We start from the raw sequence: 13,368 nt of genomic DNA, 5'->3' as shown, positions 1-13,368 counted from the left end.
TAGGCTCCTATTACCCCCCCACCCTGTCCCGATTTTTCACACTTGCTGTCTGGTCACCTTATCCTTCTCCCATGGCTCACAACGGGGGATGTGTCCTCACTGGGAGCAGGAAGCAGCCCAGCTGTCTGCTAAGCACCGGGGGAATCTTTGCAGTGTCACAGTTTGGAGAACGTGCACAATCTTACCACCAGCCACGCCAACGTCCTCTCGCCTCTCAGGCGCCATCCTGCTGAGCACTCCCTGGAGGTGCTGAGCACCCTCTACTTCCATTTGCCCTAGAGGGCGCTCAGCCCAGAGCAGGATCAAGTCCCTGGAGACTATCCGTTGCCAAGGGCTCCTGACCAAACCCAGAAGGCTGGGCAGTGAGCTCTTGCTGCTCCTCTATCGGCCCCTTGCAGCGGGCGAGGCGCTGCACACCCAGAAAACCAGGCACGCCCTGGCTGGCTGCACCGATAACGGGGCTCAGAGCCATGCTGAGTGTTTGCACCTCATTGCCTAGTGCTGCTGATTCAAATTCAGTTACTGCCTGTTTACCGATCTAGGCCTCACAGTGCTTCTGAATAGAGATTCAGAACCAGCATCTCTCCAGCACAACAGTGTTAGATGCTGTGACCCAGGAGCACAGAACCCCTGAGAGCAAGCATCCAGCTGGAGATGTTCTGCTGGTGCCTCTTTCCTAGGCATGGTCAGGAACTCAGCATATCTCCTGGACAACAAAGCCCTCGCCATCCCGTCTGTGACCTTTCATGTTTGTCTGTAGTCTCCCTTAGTTCATGGTTTTCAGTGTCACATTTGGGAGGGCGGGAGTGGGGGCAAGTGCATGCTGGATATTGCAGGAGAGGGGGCTGGGCTGTTATCAGAAGATGGAAACACTGAAAGTTACACAGTGTAGGCACTGAAAGCTAGAACGTCATGGTAGCTTCATACACAGCACCTAAGCAATGTGCAAGGATGATGCTGGTTTGCCATATGGCTCTTACCCACCTACCTTCAAACCCTCTGACCCAGAGAATGTCAGAACTACACTTAAAACCAAAGTAACTGAAAGGGGGAGATTCCATGGAGCAGCAGCCTATAGTGGTTTCCTTTAATAGAGAAATTGAAAGAGGACATGGCTGCTTTTAGCAGATTGGGGACCCTGCTCATGCCCGGATATTTCCCCATTCCATCACAATGCCACATTCAACCTCTTTACAAAAACTAGAAAGCCTGGCCACCAGGATATTGCTGGACCTACTCCCACAAGAGCTCTCTGCAAACTTTTCCCCTCCCCAGTGGAGGAGCATATAGGTTTAGCTGAAGATACGGGAGAATAAGGAGCTGGGCTACTTTAAATGTATTTTGCAAAGTTTCTCTCTTTTAAATCTTCCCTCTCTTAAACAGCTGACCACCCTTCCCCAACACAGAGGGTCCTTCTGTCATTCCTTTGGAAGTCTGGGGTCAGTGAATTATGGGACTTAGAAAAATGGATGTTTCTTCTCCGAGATGAGCTTCTGCATCCTCCTGTTCATGAGTCTCATCTCCAGAACTCTGGTTACTTTACAGACAGGAGCCTTCATTTTATTTAGCACATTTTAAACATTCTGGCACTTTGCTTAGTTACCTTGCAAAACCAGCCGGTGGTTCCGATTTCACACTTACTTTATAGATCAGCCTCCAATCAAAGCCATGCACAAGCTTCGTTTTGCTGTTTGGACTCTGTAGGGGTTGATACAGTTAATTATTCTTCTGAATATATTATAACTTCTGAGTTTGCTGCTGCCGAGATGTCATGGTCTGCAAACTTTGCCTAAGGACCCAAGAGTCCACAGGCAGGACACAACCATTATAAGCTCAGCATGAGAAGAAGAAGAAAAAGCAGCTGGTTATACAGCACTTTCCACTTGATGATCTGGAAGCACATGGAGTGGAAATGTTATTATCCCCATTTTAGAGACAGGGAAAACTGAAGCAAAGGACATTTTCTGTTGGATATTTGCATCTCCTGTTGGGTGCAGTGGGAGCTGCTGATTTCCTGTTGCTGGATAGCAAGGCCAAGAGAGGTTAATATGTGACTTGCCCTGGGTCACACAGGCAGGACACAGCTCAGGCTTCTTATGTGCATGCAGGCAAAGATCCCTGCAGTACATGAATTCTTGGATAGAAAACTAGATGGCTGACACTCAGATTCTCCATGCTCTGCTGGCTTCAGGTTTCTTACATAGCCTCCCATTAGGCGCTTCATGCCAGGCACTGAAGTCTTATGCACTGTGCTTACCATCATGAAGTTTGCAGGTGCGGTTCCTTATGAGCTCCTTGCTCACTGATGCAGTGCTCACAGGGTCTGGAGCTGTTGTAAGGTGCTTAAACTTTCTGCAGGCCCATCCTAACCCTTGTAAGTTCTGGGGTCCTTCCGTCCATACATACGGGAGGGTTGCCCTGTTCTCTATGACACTGCTGGGGGGCACACCCTGCTGGGCAGTACATGAACTGCTTTCTGGAATAGCAGTTATTCATTATGCCCTTTGAACCCTGACCCTCCTTCTCTGGGCTCTCCCTTGCCTCCCTTGGGATGCAGGAGAGACCTGCTGATCCCCTGGGGCCTGTGCACTGCTCTCATGCCCACCAGCTATGCTGGAGAGAGATCCCAAGCAGAATCCTCCGGCTCACTGAATAATGGATTTGAAATTGTACCTCTCAATAAAGGAATCTGCTGGAGCTTCATAAGACAGCTGGCTGGTTCCTGTTCGTGAAGGGGCTCACTGGCTCTGGGCACCAGTGACTGGTCTGAATTCATTACCCCTTCCTGCGTGCCAGACACAGCCCCGGGGAAAGGTGCCCTCTGACATCAGTGGGGCCAGACCAGCAGAGGGCAACATCCCTTTCACCTCCTAAGCATAGACTTCCAAAGGCCAGGCCTGGGGACAATTCTGAGTTTGCACCCAGGCACCCTCACTGTCTGTCATGGGGTGGACTCAGGCCATTGCCTTGGTGGGGTGGAGGTGGGCTTGGCAGAAGCTTTTGCTTTTTGCTGTAGCTTAAACCTTGTTCCTCCCTGTTTCCAGGTGCCCCTCCCCCTTGGCCTGGAGGCTCAGGCTGGGATTGCCTTAGGTGTGTTTGACCCCGCCTCCTGCCTGCAATGGAAGGGCCAGGGGATTGGTGCAGGGAGCTCCTGGGCCATGCAGCTGCCCCACAGCCTTCCCCAGGGGCCTGTTCTCCCCTCTCAGCCCTCGTTGGCTTCATCTGACCCCAGTGAGTCATAATGCAGAGGCTCTAGACAGGGCACATGCTGCGCACCTGCCAGCCCACCCCCGGATGGGTTGCCTGTCCCCCCACCAGCTTGTCCCTGGGTGGGGTCCCCATCCCCTGCCAGCCCGCCCCTGGGTGGGGTCCCCATCCCCCACCAGCCTGCCCCCGGGTGGGTTGCCTGTCCCTCCGCCAGCCTGCCCCTGGGTGGAGTCCGCATCCCTCTGCCAGCACACCCCTGGGTGGGGTCCCAAGGGTGCAGAAAGCCAGAGAACCCGGTGCCTTGCAAGACGGGAGAGAGCCCAGGCCCCCAGACAGCTTTTCCTAGGCCCCTCGCCATAGATGCTGGGACTAGGGGAGCTGTTGCACCCCCTGGCTTGAAGTGGTTTCCTTTATATATGGGGTTTACAGTTTGGATCAATGGCTCTCAGCGCCCCCACTATACAAATTGTTCTGGCACCCTGCCCCTCACTGTGTGGCTGCACTGGCCCCAGAAGCTCCGCAGCCCCTCCTGCCCAGTGCTGCCCAGTTCCCATGAACAACCAGCCCCGAGGAGTCCATGGGCTGGCGGGTTGCAGCTGCACCCACAGGCCGTGGGCTGAGGCACAGAGCAGGCAGGGCCTGTCTCCGGTACCCTGGGGTCATTAACCAGGTGACAGGTCAAAGGAGGGCCCGATCCTGCACTCCGTGCCACTGGCTGGGCTCATGCAGACTCCGGGGGGAGGGGAGCTAAGGGGGTCCCAGGGCATATCCTGTCCCCATGGCAGGAGTCTTGGGAAACACCCGCCAAGGCAAAGAACCTGCTTCCCAGCGAGCCCGATCCTGCCGTCCCCCCAGTCCCCGGCCGGGCCCTGCGCGGCTCCGGTACCCCAGGGCGTGGCTGCTCGGTGAAAAGCAGATCAAAACCCAGCGGCACCGCCGAGCCCGGCCCCGGCTGGGGTCAGCCAGAGGAGTGGTGGGCGGGAGCCGCGGGGCTGGGGGCTCCGGGGTCCGGGAAACGTGCAGAAGCTGCGCCGTGCGTACGGGGACGCTGGCTGGGAGCGCAGCAGAGACGTGGCCCTCGCAACACCCAGGTGCGGGTCCCCCGGGACTGGTGTATGGCTGCGCCGAGGGGTCCCCGCCCGGCCGCCCCGGGTGGGGTGCTGCGTCGCAGCGCTGCCGGGTGCGCCACGGGACCCACCCGTGCTGTCACCCGGCCCAGCTGCCCCTGCAGCCCGCACCCTCCAGCCCCAGCCCCGCGCGGCGCAAGGAGAGAGCAGGACAGCACACGTGAAGCGCAAGGCAGCGGCTTTTATTTCAGATCATTGGGCTGCTTGGCTGCGCACAGGGGCTGGCGGAGGCCAGCCCGGCCGAGGCCGCCGCCTAACGGTACTTGGAGGTCAGCACAGTGCCCACAGCGCTCAGGAACTTGTCCAGGGAGACGTGGACCTCGGGGGTCAAGACGCTGGGGTGGTGGATGGCCACGACCACCAGGAAGCAGTGGTTCAGAAACTGGAAGACAAGGCACGCGAGTGAGAAAAGCTGGGAACCGGCTGCACAGAAGGGGCCACCCAGCTGCTGCCCGAACCGGCCTCAGCTAGCCCGGCACCGTCCTCCCGGCCCTGTTCAGTCATGGGGCGCCCCTATAACCCAGCAGTCCGCCCCAGGGGCGGGGGCACAGGGACAGCAAGGGCTGCGGGCGCCGCATAGGAGGGAGGTTGGGGAGTGCCCCGGGGGAGGGGGGAGCAGCGGGCTCGGACCCGCGAGGAGCATTTCTCCTGGTCACTCACTTTGAAGTTGACGGGATCCACGCGCAGGGTCTGGGCGTGTATGTCGCTCAGCTTGCTGAGAGCCGAGGCGAGGTCATCGATGTGGTTCACGGCTTCCCCCAGGGCGTTCAGCACCTTCTTGCCGTGGGTCCGGATCTGGGCGGAGCCGTGGTGCAGGTCGAAGTGCGGGAAGTAGGTCTTGGTCTGGGGGTAGACGGTGAACATCCTGCAAAGAACATGGCGGGTTAAGGGGGGGCTGGCCGGGCGCAGGCGGGGCGCGGGGCAGGGCGCAGCGGCTGTTACCTCTCCAGGGTCTCGGCGCCATACTCCTCCACGTGGGCGGCCACCTTGTTCCACACGGCCTTCACGTTGGCCTTGTCACACGCGTTAAGCACCATGGTTCCGGCTCCGCAGCACCAATCCCTCTAGGGTACCCGCCTGCAGCCCCGGCCACCCTTATATCCCGTCCCTGCGGCCCGCCCCACCTCCCCCATTGGTTGGCACCGGGCCTGCCAGGGGACCGCTGAGCTGCTCTGCCTGCAGGATGCCCAGCAGGAGGCACTGGACCCCCGCGAAGAGAGCTGCTCTGCCGCCCGGACACTTCACACACCCCTGCGCAAGAAAGAGGGGCCTGTCCCCTGGGGGCGCACCGGGGAGAGCAAAGCGCAGGGGCAGGCGCATGTCCCTCATGCTGGGGCCACCAGTTGCCCTGGGCTCTGAAAGCCCCAGGAGCTGAACGTTCCGCGGAGAGGCGCCACACTCAGCAGCGATCTCCCCGGCCTGCTGCCTAGTGGGCTAAGGGGAGAGCTGTCCAGAGTGCTGGGCTCCTCCGCCTTAGCCGGTGCCTATGGCTGGGCATCCTGGGGTCGCCCATGGAGCCCGTTGGGGGGCTCTGCCCGTAGAGGCAGCATGAGGCGGCGGGTCTGCTTGGGTGGACCCGGGCGCCTCCTTGAACTACAGACAAAACGAGAGAAACAATTCTCAGCCGAGAGTATCTTAGCCCACTCCCTGAATCCTCCGCCGCCTTTTCCCTGCCAGTGTCTGCTGCGCCCGGCAGAGAACACGGGCTTGGGAGGGGTGGCTCACGCTGCTAAGGAGAAAGTATAAAAAGTAGCATTAGCGCTACTCAGGGGGCAGTTCCCCCATACAGTGCTCCCCATACTGCCCCCTCCTATACACTGACCCCGGAAACACATTACCCCTCCTGGCCCCTTCACACATACTGGCCCCCTGCTAAGAACACAAGAATGGCCAGCCCAGTATTTTGTCTTCTGATAGTGGCCAGTGCCAGAGGGAGTGAATAGAGCAGGGCAATTATTGAGTGATCCATCCCCTTGTCCTCCACTCCTGGCCTCTGGCAGTTAGAGGTTTAGGGACACCCAGAGCATGAGGTTGCATCCATGAGCATCTTGGCTAATAGTGGTTGATGGACCTGTCCTCCATGGAATTCTCTAATTATTTTTTTGAACCCAGTTATTGTCTCGGCCTTCACAATATCCCCAGCAAAGAATTCCACAGTTTCATTGTTCCTTATGTGAAGAAGTAATTCCCTTTGTTTGGTTTAAACCTGTTGCCTGTTAATTTCATTGGGTGATCCCTGTTTTATGTGTTATGTGAAGGGGTAAATCGCACTTCCTTCTTTACGTTCTCCACACCACTCATGATTTTATGGTGTTCTATCACATCCCCCCGTTGTCTCTTTTCTAAACTGAAAAGTCCCAGGCTTTTTAATCTCTCCTCATACGGAAGCTGTTCCATATCCCTCATCATTTTTGTTGCCCTTCTCTATACTTTTTCAAATTCTATTTTTTTTAAACGAGGTGACCAGAACTGCCCGCAGTATTCAAGATGTGGGCATATCATAGATTTATATAGAGGCAATATGATCTTTTCTGTCTTATTATCTATCCCTTTGCTAATGGTTCCTAACACTGTTCGCTTTTTTGACTGCTGCTTCACACTGAGCAGTAGCTTTCAGAGAACTATCCACAATGACTCCAAGATCTCTTTCTGCAGTGGTAACAGCTAATGTAGCCCATCATTTTGTATGGATAGTTGGGATTATGTTTTCCAATGTAGATTCCTTTGCACTTATTAACATCTTCCATTTTGTTCATCTCCAGTCACCCAATTTTGTGAGATCCCTTCAGGGAGGCTGGAACAATGTATATCGTGGGGATGCTGTGAGCCACTGAACCAAACTGTAAACCCTGTGTATGATGAAAACCACTTCAAGCCGGGGGGTGCGGCAGCACCTCCAGCCTCTATGGATCCTTTCCTAACTCTTCACAGCTAGCCTTGGATTTAACTATCTTGAGTAGTTTTGTGTCATCTGCAAACTTTGCCACTTCACTGTTTACTCTTTTTCCCAGATAGTGTATGATTCTGTTGAACAGCACTGGTCCCAGTACAGATCCCTGCCCCCCATCCCATTTACTGCTCTCCATTGTGAAAAATGACCATTTCTTCCTACCCTTTGTTTCCTGTCTTTTAACCAGTTGCTGATACATGAGAGGACCTTCTCTCTTATTCCACTGTGCAACCCCACGCCCACTCCTCACACGCTGCTCCCTCATACAGACTTTCCCCATACACACATCCCCACACTGCCCCTTCATACACACTGCCCCTCCACACACTGTTCCCTCATACATACTCCCCCTCACACACACTGCCCCCACGCACTGCTGCTTCATACACACTGCCCCCCACACGCTGCCCCCACAGCCCTCGACCCAGACCCTCCACACACACTGCCAACCTGATGCTGCACCATCATATATATTTTACACACATACTGCCCCTTCATATTCACTGCCCCCCACACTACTGCCTCACACACACTGCCCTGTAACACAGACTGTGCTCCTCATACACTGCTGGCTCATACATACTGCCCCCTACACGTGCCCCCCCACTGCCCCTTCCTACAAACTGCCCCACGCGCTGCCCCCTCATATACACTCCCTCTCCATTCACTTCCCGTCCACACACTGCCCCCATGCTGCTCCTTCATACACACTGCCCCCACACATACTTCCCGTTCATACCCACTGTCCTCCCCACACACTTCCAGTTCATACACACTGACCCCTCCACACACACACTGCCCCCTCACATGCTCTGCCCTTTTGTACACACTTTCCCCCCCCACACCCTAACCCTACACACACTGCCCCCTCACACACACTGCCCTTTCGTACACAATGCCCCCCCACACCCTACCTCTCCACAAACACACTGCTCCTTCACACACACTGCCCTTTCATACACACTGCCTCCCCACACCCTAACCCCACACACACACTGCCCCTTCACACACACTGCCCTTTCGTACACAATGCCCCCCCACACCCTACCTCTCCACAAACACACTGCTCCTTCACACACACTGCCCTTTCATACACACTGCCTCCCCACACCCTAACCCTACACACACATTGCCCCTTCACACACACTGCCCTTTCGTACACAACGCCCCCCCCACACCCTACCTCTCCACAAACACACTGCTCCTTCACACACACTGCCCTTTCATACACACTGCCTCCCCACACCCTAACCCTACACACACATTGCCCCTTCACACACACTGCCCTTTCGTACACAATGCCCCCACACCCTACCTTTCCACAAACACACTGCCCCCCCACACCCTACCCCTTCACACACACACTGCCCCCTCAAACACAGCTCCTCCCCACACACTGCTCCCTCGTATGCACTGCTCCACACACTGCTTCCTCATACACACAGCCCCACAAAGAGCACCACACACACAGTGCCACTCCTACACACTGCCACCACACTGTCCCCTCATATACATGGTCCCCTCACATACACTGACCCCCACACTGAGCCCCTCCCCACACACTATTCCCTCATACACACTGCCCCCCCAACACTCTGCTTCTTTATACACTCTGCCCCCCACTGCTGCTCCATACAATTTCCCCCCATACACACTGCCCCCCCCACAATGCCCCTCTACATACAGCCACCTAATACATATTGCCCCCAAACACTGCCACTTCATACACACTGCCCCTTCAGATACATGTCCCCCCACACTGTGCCTTCATACACACTTTACACACAGCCCTTTCATATATTCTGCCCCCCAACACATGCCCCTTCATACACACTCCTCCCGCATGCTGCCCCCTCACATACACTCCCCCAACAGACCATCCTCATGCACTGCTCCCTCATACATACTGCCCCCATGCACACAGCCCCTTCATACACACTGCCCCCCAACATTCTGCTCCTTTATACACCCAGTCCCTTCACCGCTGCACCACACACTGGCCCCCATATGGTCCCCTCCTACACAGTGCCCCTCCATGTACTGTCTCCTCAGTCACTGTCCCCTTACAGTGCAAGGTCACACACCGCTCCCCCATGTTCACCATATACAAAACCCACAGTCACACTTCATCTACACACAAACACACACTTACAAACACTGCCACCCCAAAAACCCTGTCCTCTATTCACACACACATCCCCTCCCTCTCTCACAGGCTCACATACATACATGTTTGGTGATGATAGATAAAGAACACAAAGCACTTCCCTAGGGTTCTGGCTGAGCCAGACACCGAAGACTCCCAAACAAAGGGAGAGGTTGGTGTGCACGCAGCACACAACTAATGTGGCACGGCTTATTTTAAACGGAGATTTAATGCAGGGCATGGGTGCTAAGTGGAGAGCTTCGGGGCTTTTCTTCTAAAAAATGGAAGCCATCCTCCCTCAGTCCAGCTGTCTTGGTTGGAGCAAAAGCGGAGGCTTCAGAGCAGTCATGGTTTGACCCAGGGTAACCAGTCCTGGTTTGTCCCAGACAATCACTAGTCTGAGAACAGTTTGGCCTGCACAGTGGGTAAGATGTCTGAGTCTCTGAATTGTGGGACTCAAACTTCCCATGTGGAGCAGCTCCAGTATGGGAAGTTTGGGTCCCACAATTCAGCCCGTTCTGCAGATCTAAGGACAAGTGCTAAGTGATAGTGACAATTGAAGATAGGCCCTAATTCTGTCCCTAGAAGATAGTACGGCTCAAGGATCTCAAAGTAAAAAATTCAGCCTCCCCACTGCACACTCTCCTCCCCAGCCAAGTAGGTGAGGCATGTTAATTCTATTTTGAAGATGAAGAAGCAGGAGGCAGAGAGAGACTAGAGAGTCAATGGGAGTGTGGCTATAGACTCTAAAGTGTCCAGGACTGGACCCTTAGTGACTTGCCCCAGGTTGCACAGAAAGTCAGAGTTAGAAGCTCTGTCTCCTGCCCCCTCCCCCCAGCCCCTGCTTTCACCACAAGTCTGCTCCCGCTCTCACCTCAGCATGCCCACCAGCTGTGTACATGTTCTGGCTGATAAAAGCACACCCTGCAGCACGGAGTGCTCCCACACTCTGACATGGCACTGGTGTTCCAGAGTCACTGCCTCTGTATTTTTCTTGTTGATTCTGCCAGTCCCTTTTGGAGTCGAGAAGCCCAAGCCCATGTGTACTTAATCTATTCTCTGCTACTATTGTCCTCCCATTCCTAGGAGTGGCCCTAGCATCTCCCAGGAGAGCTTAGTTATTCTTCTTGACCCTCTTTAGTATTGCAATAAGGACATTGTGCAGCCTCATCTTCTTATATCTACCTCTAGATCATTACTGTGAGTCTAACCCTGGTCCACTGGGGCCCAAAGTTGTGGTGGGTGACAGGAGCTGGCAGTCCGGGCCAGGTCCCCACATCAGACCCAGCAATAGGTAGAAAAGGCTGTTTCCAAGCACCCTTGGAAGTGATGGATTACAAAAACTTTGTAACTTTGTTACAAAAACAGGCCAATTCATCTTGAAAATGTTATCTACATGTGCTAAACAATCTGTTCCACTTGTATTTAGCTGGGACTCTCTGAGTCCCTTTCCCAGCCCGGAAGAAGAGCTCTTGATAAGCTCAAAAAATGTCTCTCTCTCACCAGCAGAAGTTGGGCCAATAAAAGGTATTACCATACCTCCCCCACCTTGTGTCTCTAAAAACGTTGGCAACGCTGGGAGCCATTGAATCAAACTGTAAACCCTGTACAGGATGGAAACCACTTCAATCCGGGGGTGCAGCAGCACCCCTAGTTCCAGCACCTGTGCCCTTGGCAGGTCTCATTGAGGAGTTTATCAGACCCGGTTGTTTCACAGAATGCAGACCCCAGTGACTTACAGGCAGCGGCAGAGCTGAGTACCCCCCCCCCCAATAAGACGCGGAGACAGAGCTGCGTGGTTGGCATCTTTATTGGGTCAGAGCACAGCAGGGCGCGTGGCTAACCCGCCGGAGCCGCCGGAGCCAGCCGCTCACCGGTACTTCTCGGCCAGCACCGCCGAGACGGCGGCCAGGAACTTGTCATAGGCGACGTGCACCTGCGGGGTGTACTCGTCGGCCAGATGCACGGCCAGCACCACCTGGAAGCAGTGGGACAGCAGCTGCAAAGCAAAGCGCACAGTGTCAGCGGCAGACCAACCCTCGGTCCGAGGGAGTCCCGAGCCGGCAGCGCCTGGGACAGCGCGCACCCCCGGGAGAGAAGGGAATGGGGGGGGCTGATCCCGCACCCCCGGGAGAGAAGGGAAAGGGGGGGGCTGATCCCGCACCCCCGGGAGGGAAGGGAAAGGGGGGGGGCTGACCCCGCACCCCCGGGAGAGAAGGGAAAGGGGGGGCTGATCCCGCACCCCCGGGAGAGAAGGGAAAGGGGGGGCTGATCCCGCACCCCCGGGAGAGAAGGGAAAGGGGGGGCTGATCCCGCACCCCCGGGAGAAAAGGGGAAGGGGGGGCTGATCCCGCACCCCCGGGAACTCTCCCCAGCCCTGGCCTGCACTTGCCTTGAAGTTGACCGGGTCCACGCGCAGGTTGTAGGCGTGCAGGTTGCTGAGCTCGGAGAGCGCCTCGCTGAGGTTGTCCATGTGCCTCACGGCGTCCCCCAGGGCGGTCACCACCTTCTTGCCGTGGTGGCGGATCTGCTCCGAGTCATGGTGCAGGTCGAAGTGGGGGAAGTAGGTCTTGGTCTGGGGGTAGACGCTGAACATCCTGCGGGGGAGGGAGGGAGGTCAGAGACAGTGAATCCCAAAGTCCCCCACCCCGGGTGCCATGGGAGCCGCGCGCCGGCCGGCAGGGACACCCCGCGCCCTCCCGTCCGGGTGCCAGGGGAGCCCCCCGGCCGCCTGCCCACTCGAGTGGGGTGCCCCCATGAGCCCGGTCTAGCTGCGCAGCTGGGTCATTTCCAAGTCGTGCCTGCGCTGGTTTCCTCCCTGCCCCCGGCCTTACCTCTCCAGGGCCTCGGCCCCAAAGTCCTCCTGGTGCCCCAGCACCTTCTCCCAGGCGTGTTTGATCAGCTGCTTCTCGTCGTGGTTCAGCATGGCGGCGGTCGGGGGTCTGCGCTGGGCTGGCTGTCCGGTTCCGCTCGCCTCTGCCGCCCCCTTTATAGCTGTGGCAGCCGCCCTCCTCCTAGCTCCGGCTGGGCCGGCCCTGATCTTATCCGGGGAGAGGGGCGTGCGGTCGGGCAGCTATCGCCTTCCCAATGAGACCTGCCCGAGACACGGGGCACAGCCCGGCCTCCAGTCCTGGGACCCCGGAGCAGGCAAGCACATCCCCTGCCACTGTGCCTGGCAGGACAGCAAGGCAGAGGGTCTGGGAACAGCCCCACAGGCACCTAGCCCTCAGGGCAGATCCCACACAAAAAATCGAAGCACTCAGAGTCCCCTCCCCAACCGCCAGCCCCCCGGCTAGCGCAAGGAAACAGCAGGAGGGCTGTAAAAATCATTAAACTGTAACGTCAAAGGAAATGTTCCAAGGGGCACCCTCCTGAGCCTTTCCTATCGTGGTCAGCCAAAAAACCCAGCTTTGACTGGTCTGCATCTGGTGCAGAACACTCCCTTTGCTGCTCTGGAGCATAACAGAAACTAGCCTCTTTGCCCCCAGAGGGTAGCACACGAGGGTCTCTTAGCACAGTCCACAGGGCCCTCTTATCCTCCCCTCAGTGACACCAGGGTAAACTAGGAAGGATTCCAAGGCACTAGGGTGAGCGGGGTGTAAATGAGGAGAATTTGACCCATCTCATGCACTCCTGTTTTTCTTCACTTCCCTTGGGTAGTTCCATCCTGCTGGGAGATTTACTGCACTTGAACTTCTCAAGCTGCCCTCTATCTGCTTGTTTAGAAATTTCAATCTCTCATAGATTCCTAGACTGTAAGGCCACTAGGGACCATTTGATCATCTGCCTGACCTCTTGAATTTATCAGGTTTTAACTACCAACTGTTGGTTCTTGTTATGCCTTTCTCTGCTAGATAAAAGAGCTCTAGTCAAGGAAGGCCCCATGCTGTTTTGTTACATAAGCATCTTTGGAAAAAGAAAAAACCCATAGTCTTCTA

General features: G+C 56.1%; 2 protein-coding genes across 3 annotated transcripts; both read right to left on the bottom strand.

Annotated features, from left to right (window-relative positions):
- Positions 1-4,495: 4,495 nt before the first annotated feature.
- LOC117884343 (hemoglobin subunit alpha-A) lies at positions 4,496-5,430 on the bottom strand. The gene is made up of 3 exons (XM_034784671.1): positions 5,277-5,430; positions 4,995-5,199; positions 4,496-4,716 (listed from the first exon to the last, which is right to left on the bottom strand). The coding sequence occupies exons 1-3, from the start codon at positions 5,369-5,371 to the stop codon at positions 4,588-4,590; spliced, it is 429 nt and encodes a 142-aa protein (XP_034640562.1). The 5' UTR covers positions 5,372-5,430; the 3' UTR covers positions 4,496-4,587.
- Positions 5,431-11,222: 5,792 nt separating this feature from the next.
- LOC117884332 (hemoglobin subunit alpha-D) lies at positions 11,223-12,426 on the bottom strand. 2 transcript variants are annotated; one of them, XM_034784654.1, is made up of 3 exons: positions 12,265-12,426; positions 11,823-12,027; positions 11,223-11,429 (listed from the first exon to the last, which is right to left on the bottom strand). In XM_034784654.1, exons 1-3 carry the CDS (start codon positions 12,354-12,356, stop codon positions 11,301-11,303), a joined length of 426 nt encoding a protein of 141 aa, XP_034640545.1. In that variant the 5' UTR covers positions 12,357-12,426; the 3' UTR covers positions 11,223-11,300. The 2 variants fall into 2 exon arrangements, with proteins under 2 accessions (XP_034640545.1, XP_034640544.1); XM_034784653.1 differs by lacking the exon at positions 11,223-11,429 and adding an exon at positions 11,436-11,748 and having other exon boundaries at positions 11,787-12,027.
- Positions 12,427-13,368: the final 942 nt, after the last annotated feature.

Source organism: Trachemys scripta, chromosome 10 (genome assembly GCF_013100865.1).
Source record: "Trachemys scripta elegans isolate TJP31775 chromosome 10, CAS_Tse_1.0, whole genome shotgun sequence".
Classification (NCBI taxonomy): domain Eukaryota; kingdom Metazoa; phylum Chordata; order Testudines; family Emydidae; genus Trachemys; species Trachemys scripta.
This window is presented reverse-complemented; position numbering and strand designations above follow the sequence as displayed.

Bases quoted from the DNA above. Each gene is read 5' to 3' on its own strand.
- LOC117884343 (XM_034784671.1), bottom strand. From the start codon at position 5,371: ATGGTGCTTAACGCGTGTGACAAGGCCAACGTGAAGGCCGTGTGGAAC. The intron at 5,200-5,276 runs GTAACAGCCGCT...TGTTCTTTGCAG, and splicing joins GGCGCCGAGACCCTGGAGAG to GATGTTCACCGTCTACCCCC. The intron at 4,717-4,994 runs GTGAGTGACCAG...CTTGTCTTCCAG, and splicing joins TGGATCCCGTCAACTTCAAA to TTTCTGAACCACTGCTTCCT.
- LOC117884332 (XM_034784653.1), bottom strand. From the start codon at position 12,356: ATGCTGAACCACGACGAGAAGCAGCTGATCAAACACGCCTGGGAGAAG. The intron at 12,028-12,264 runs GTAAGGCCGGGG...CCTCCCCCGCAG, and splicing joins GGGGCCGAGGCCCTGGAGAG to GATGTTCAGCGTCTACCCCC. The intron at 11,749-11,786 runs GTGCGGGATCAG...TTTCTCCCGGGG, and splicing joins GCTGGGGAGAGTTCCCGGGG to GTGCGGGATCAGCCCCCCCT.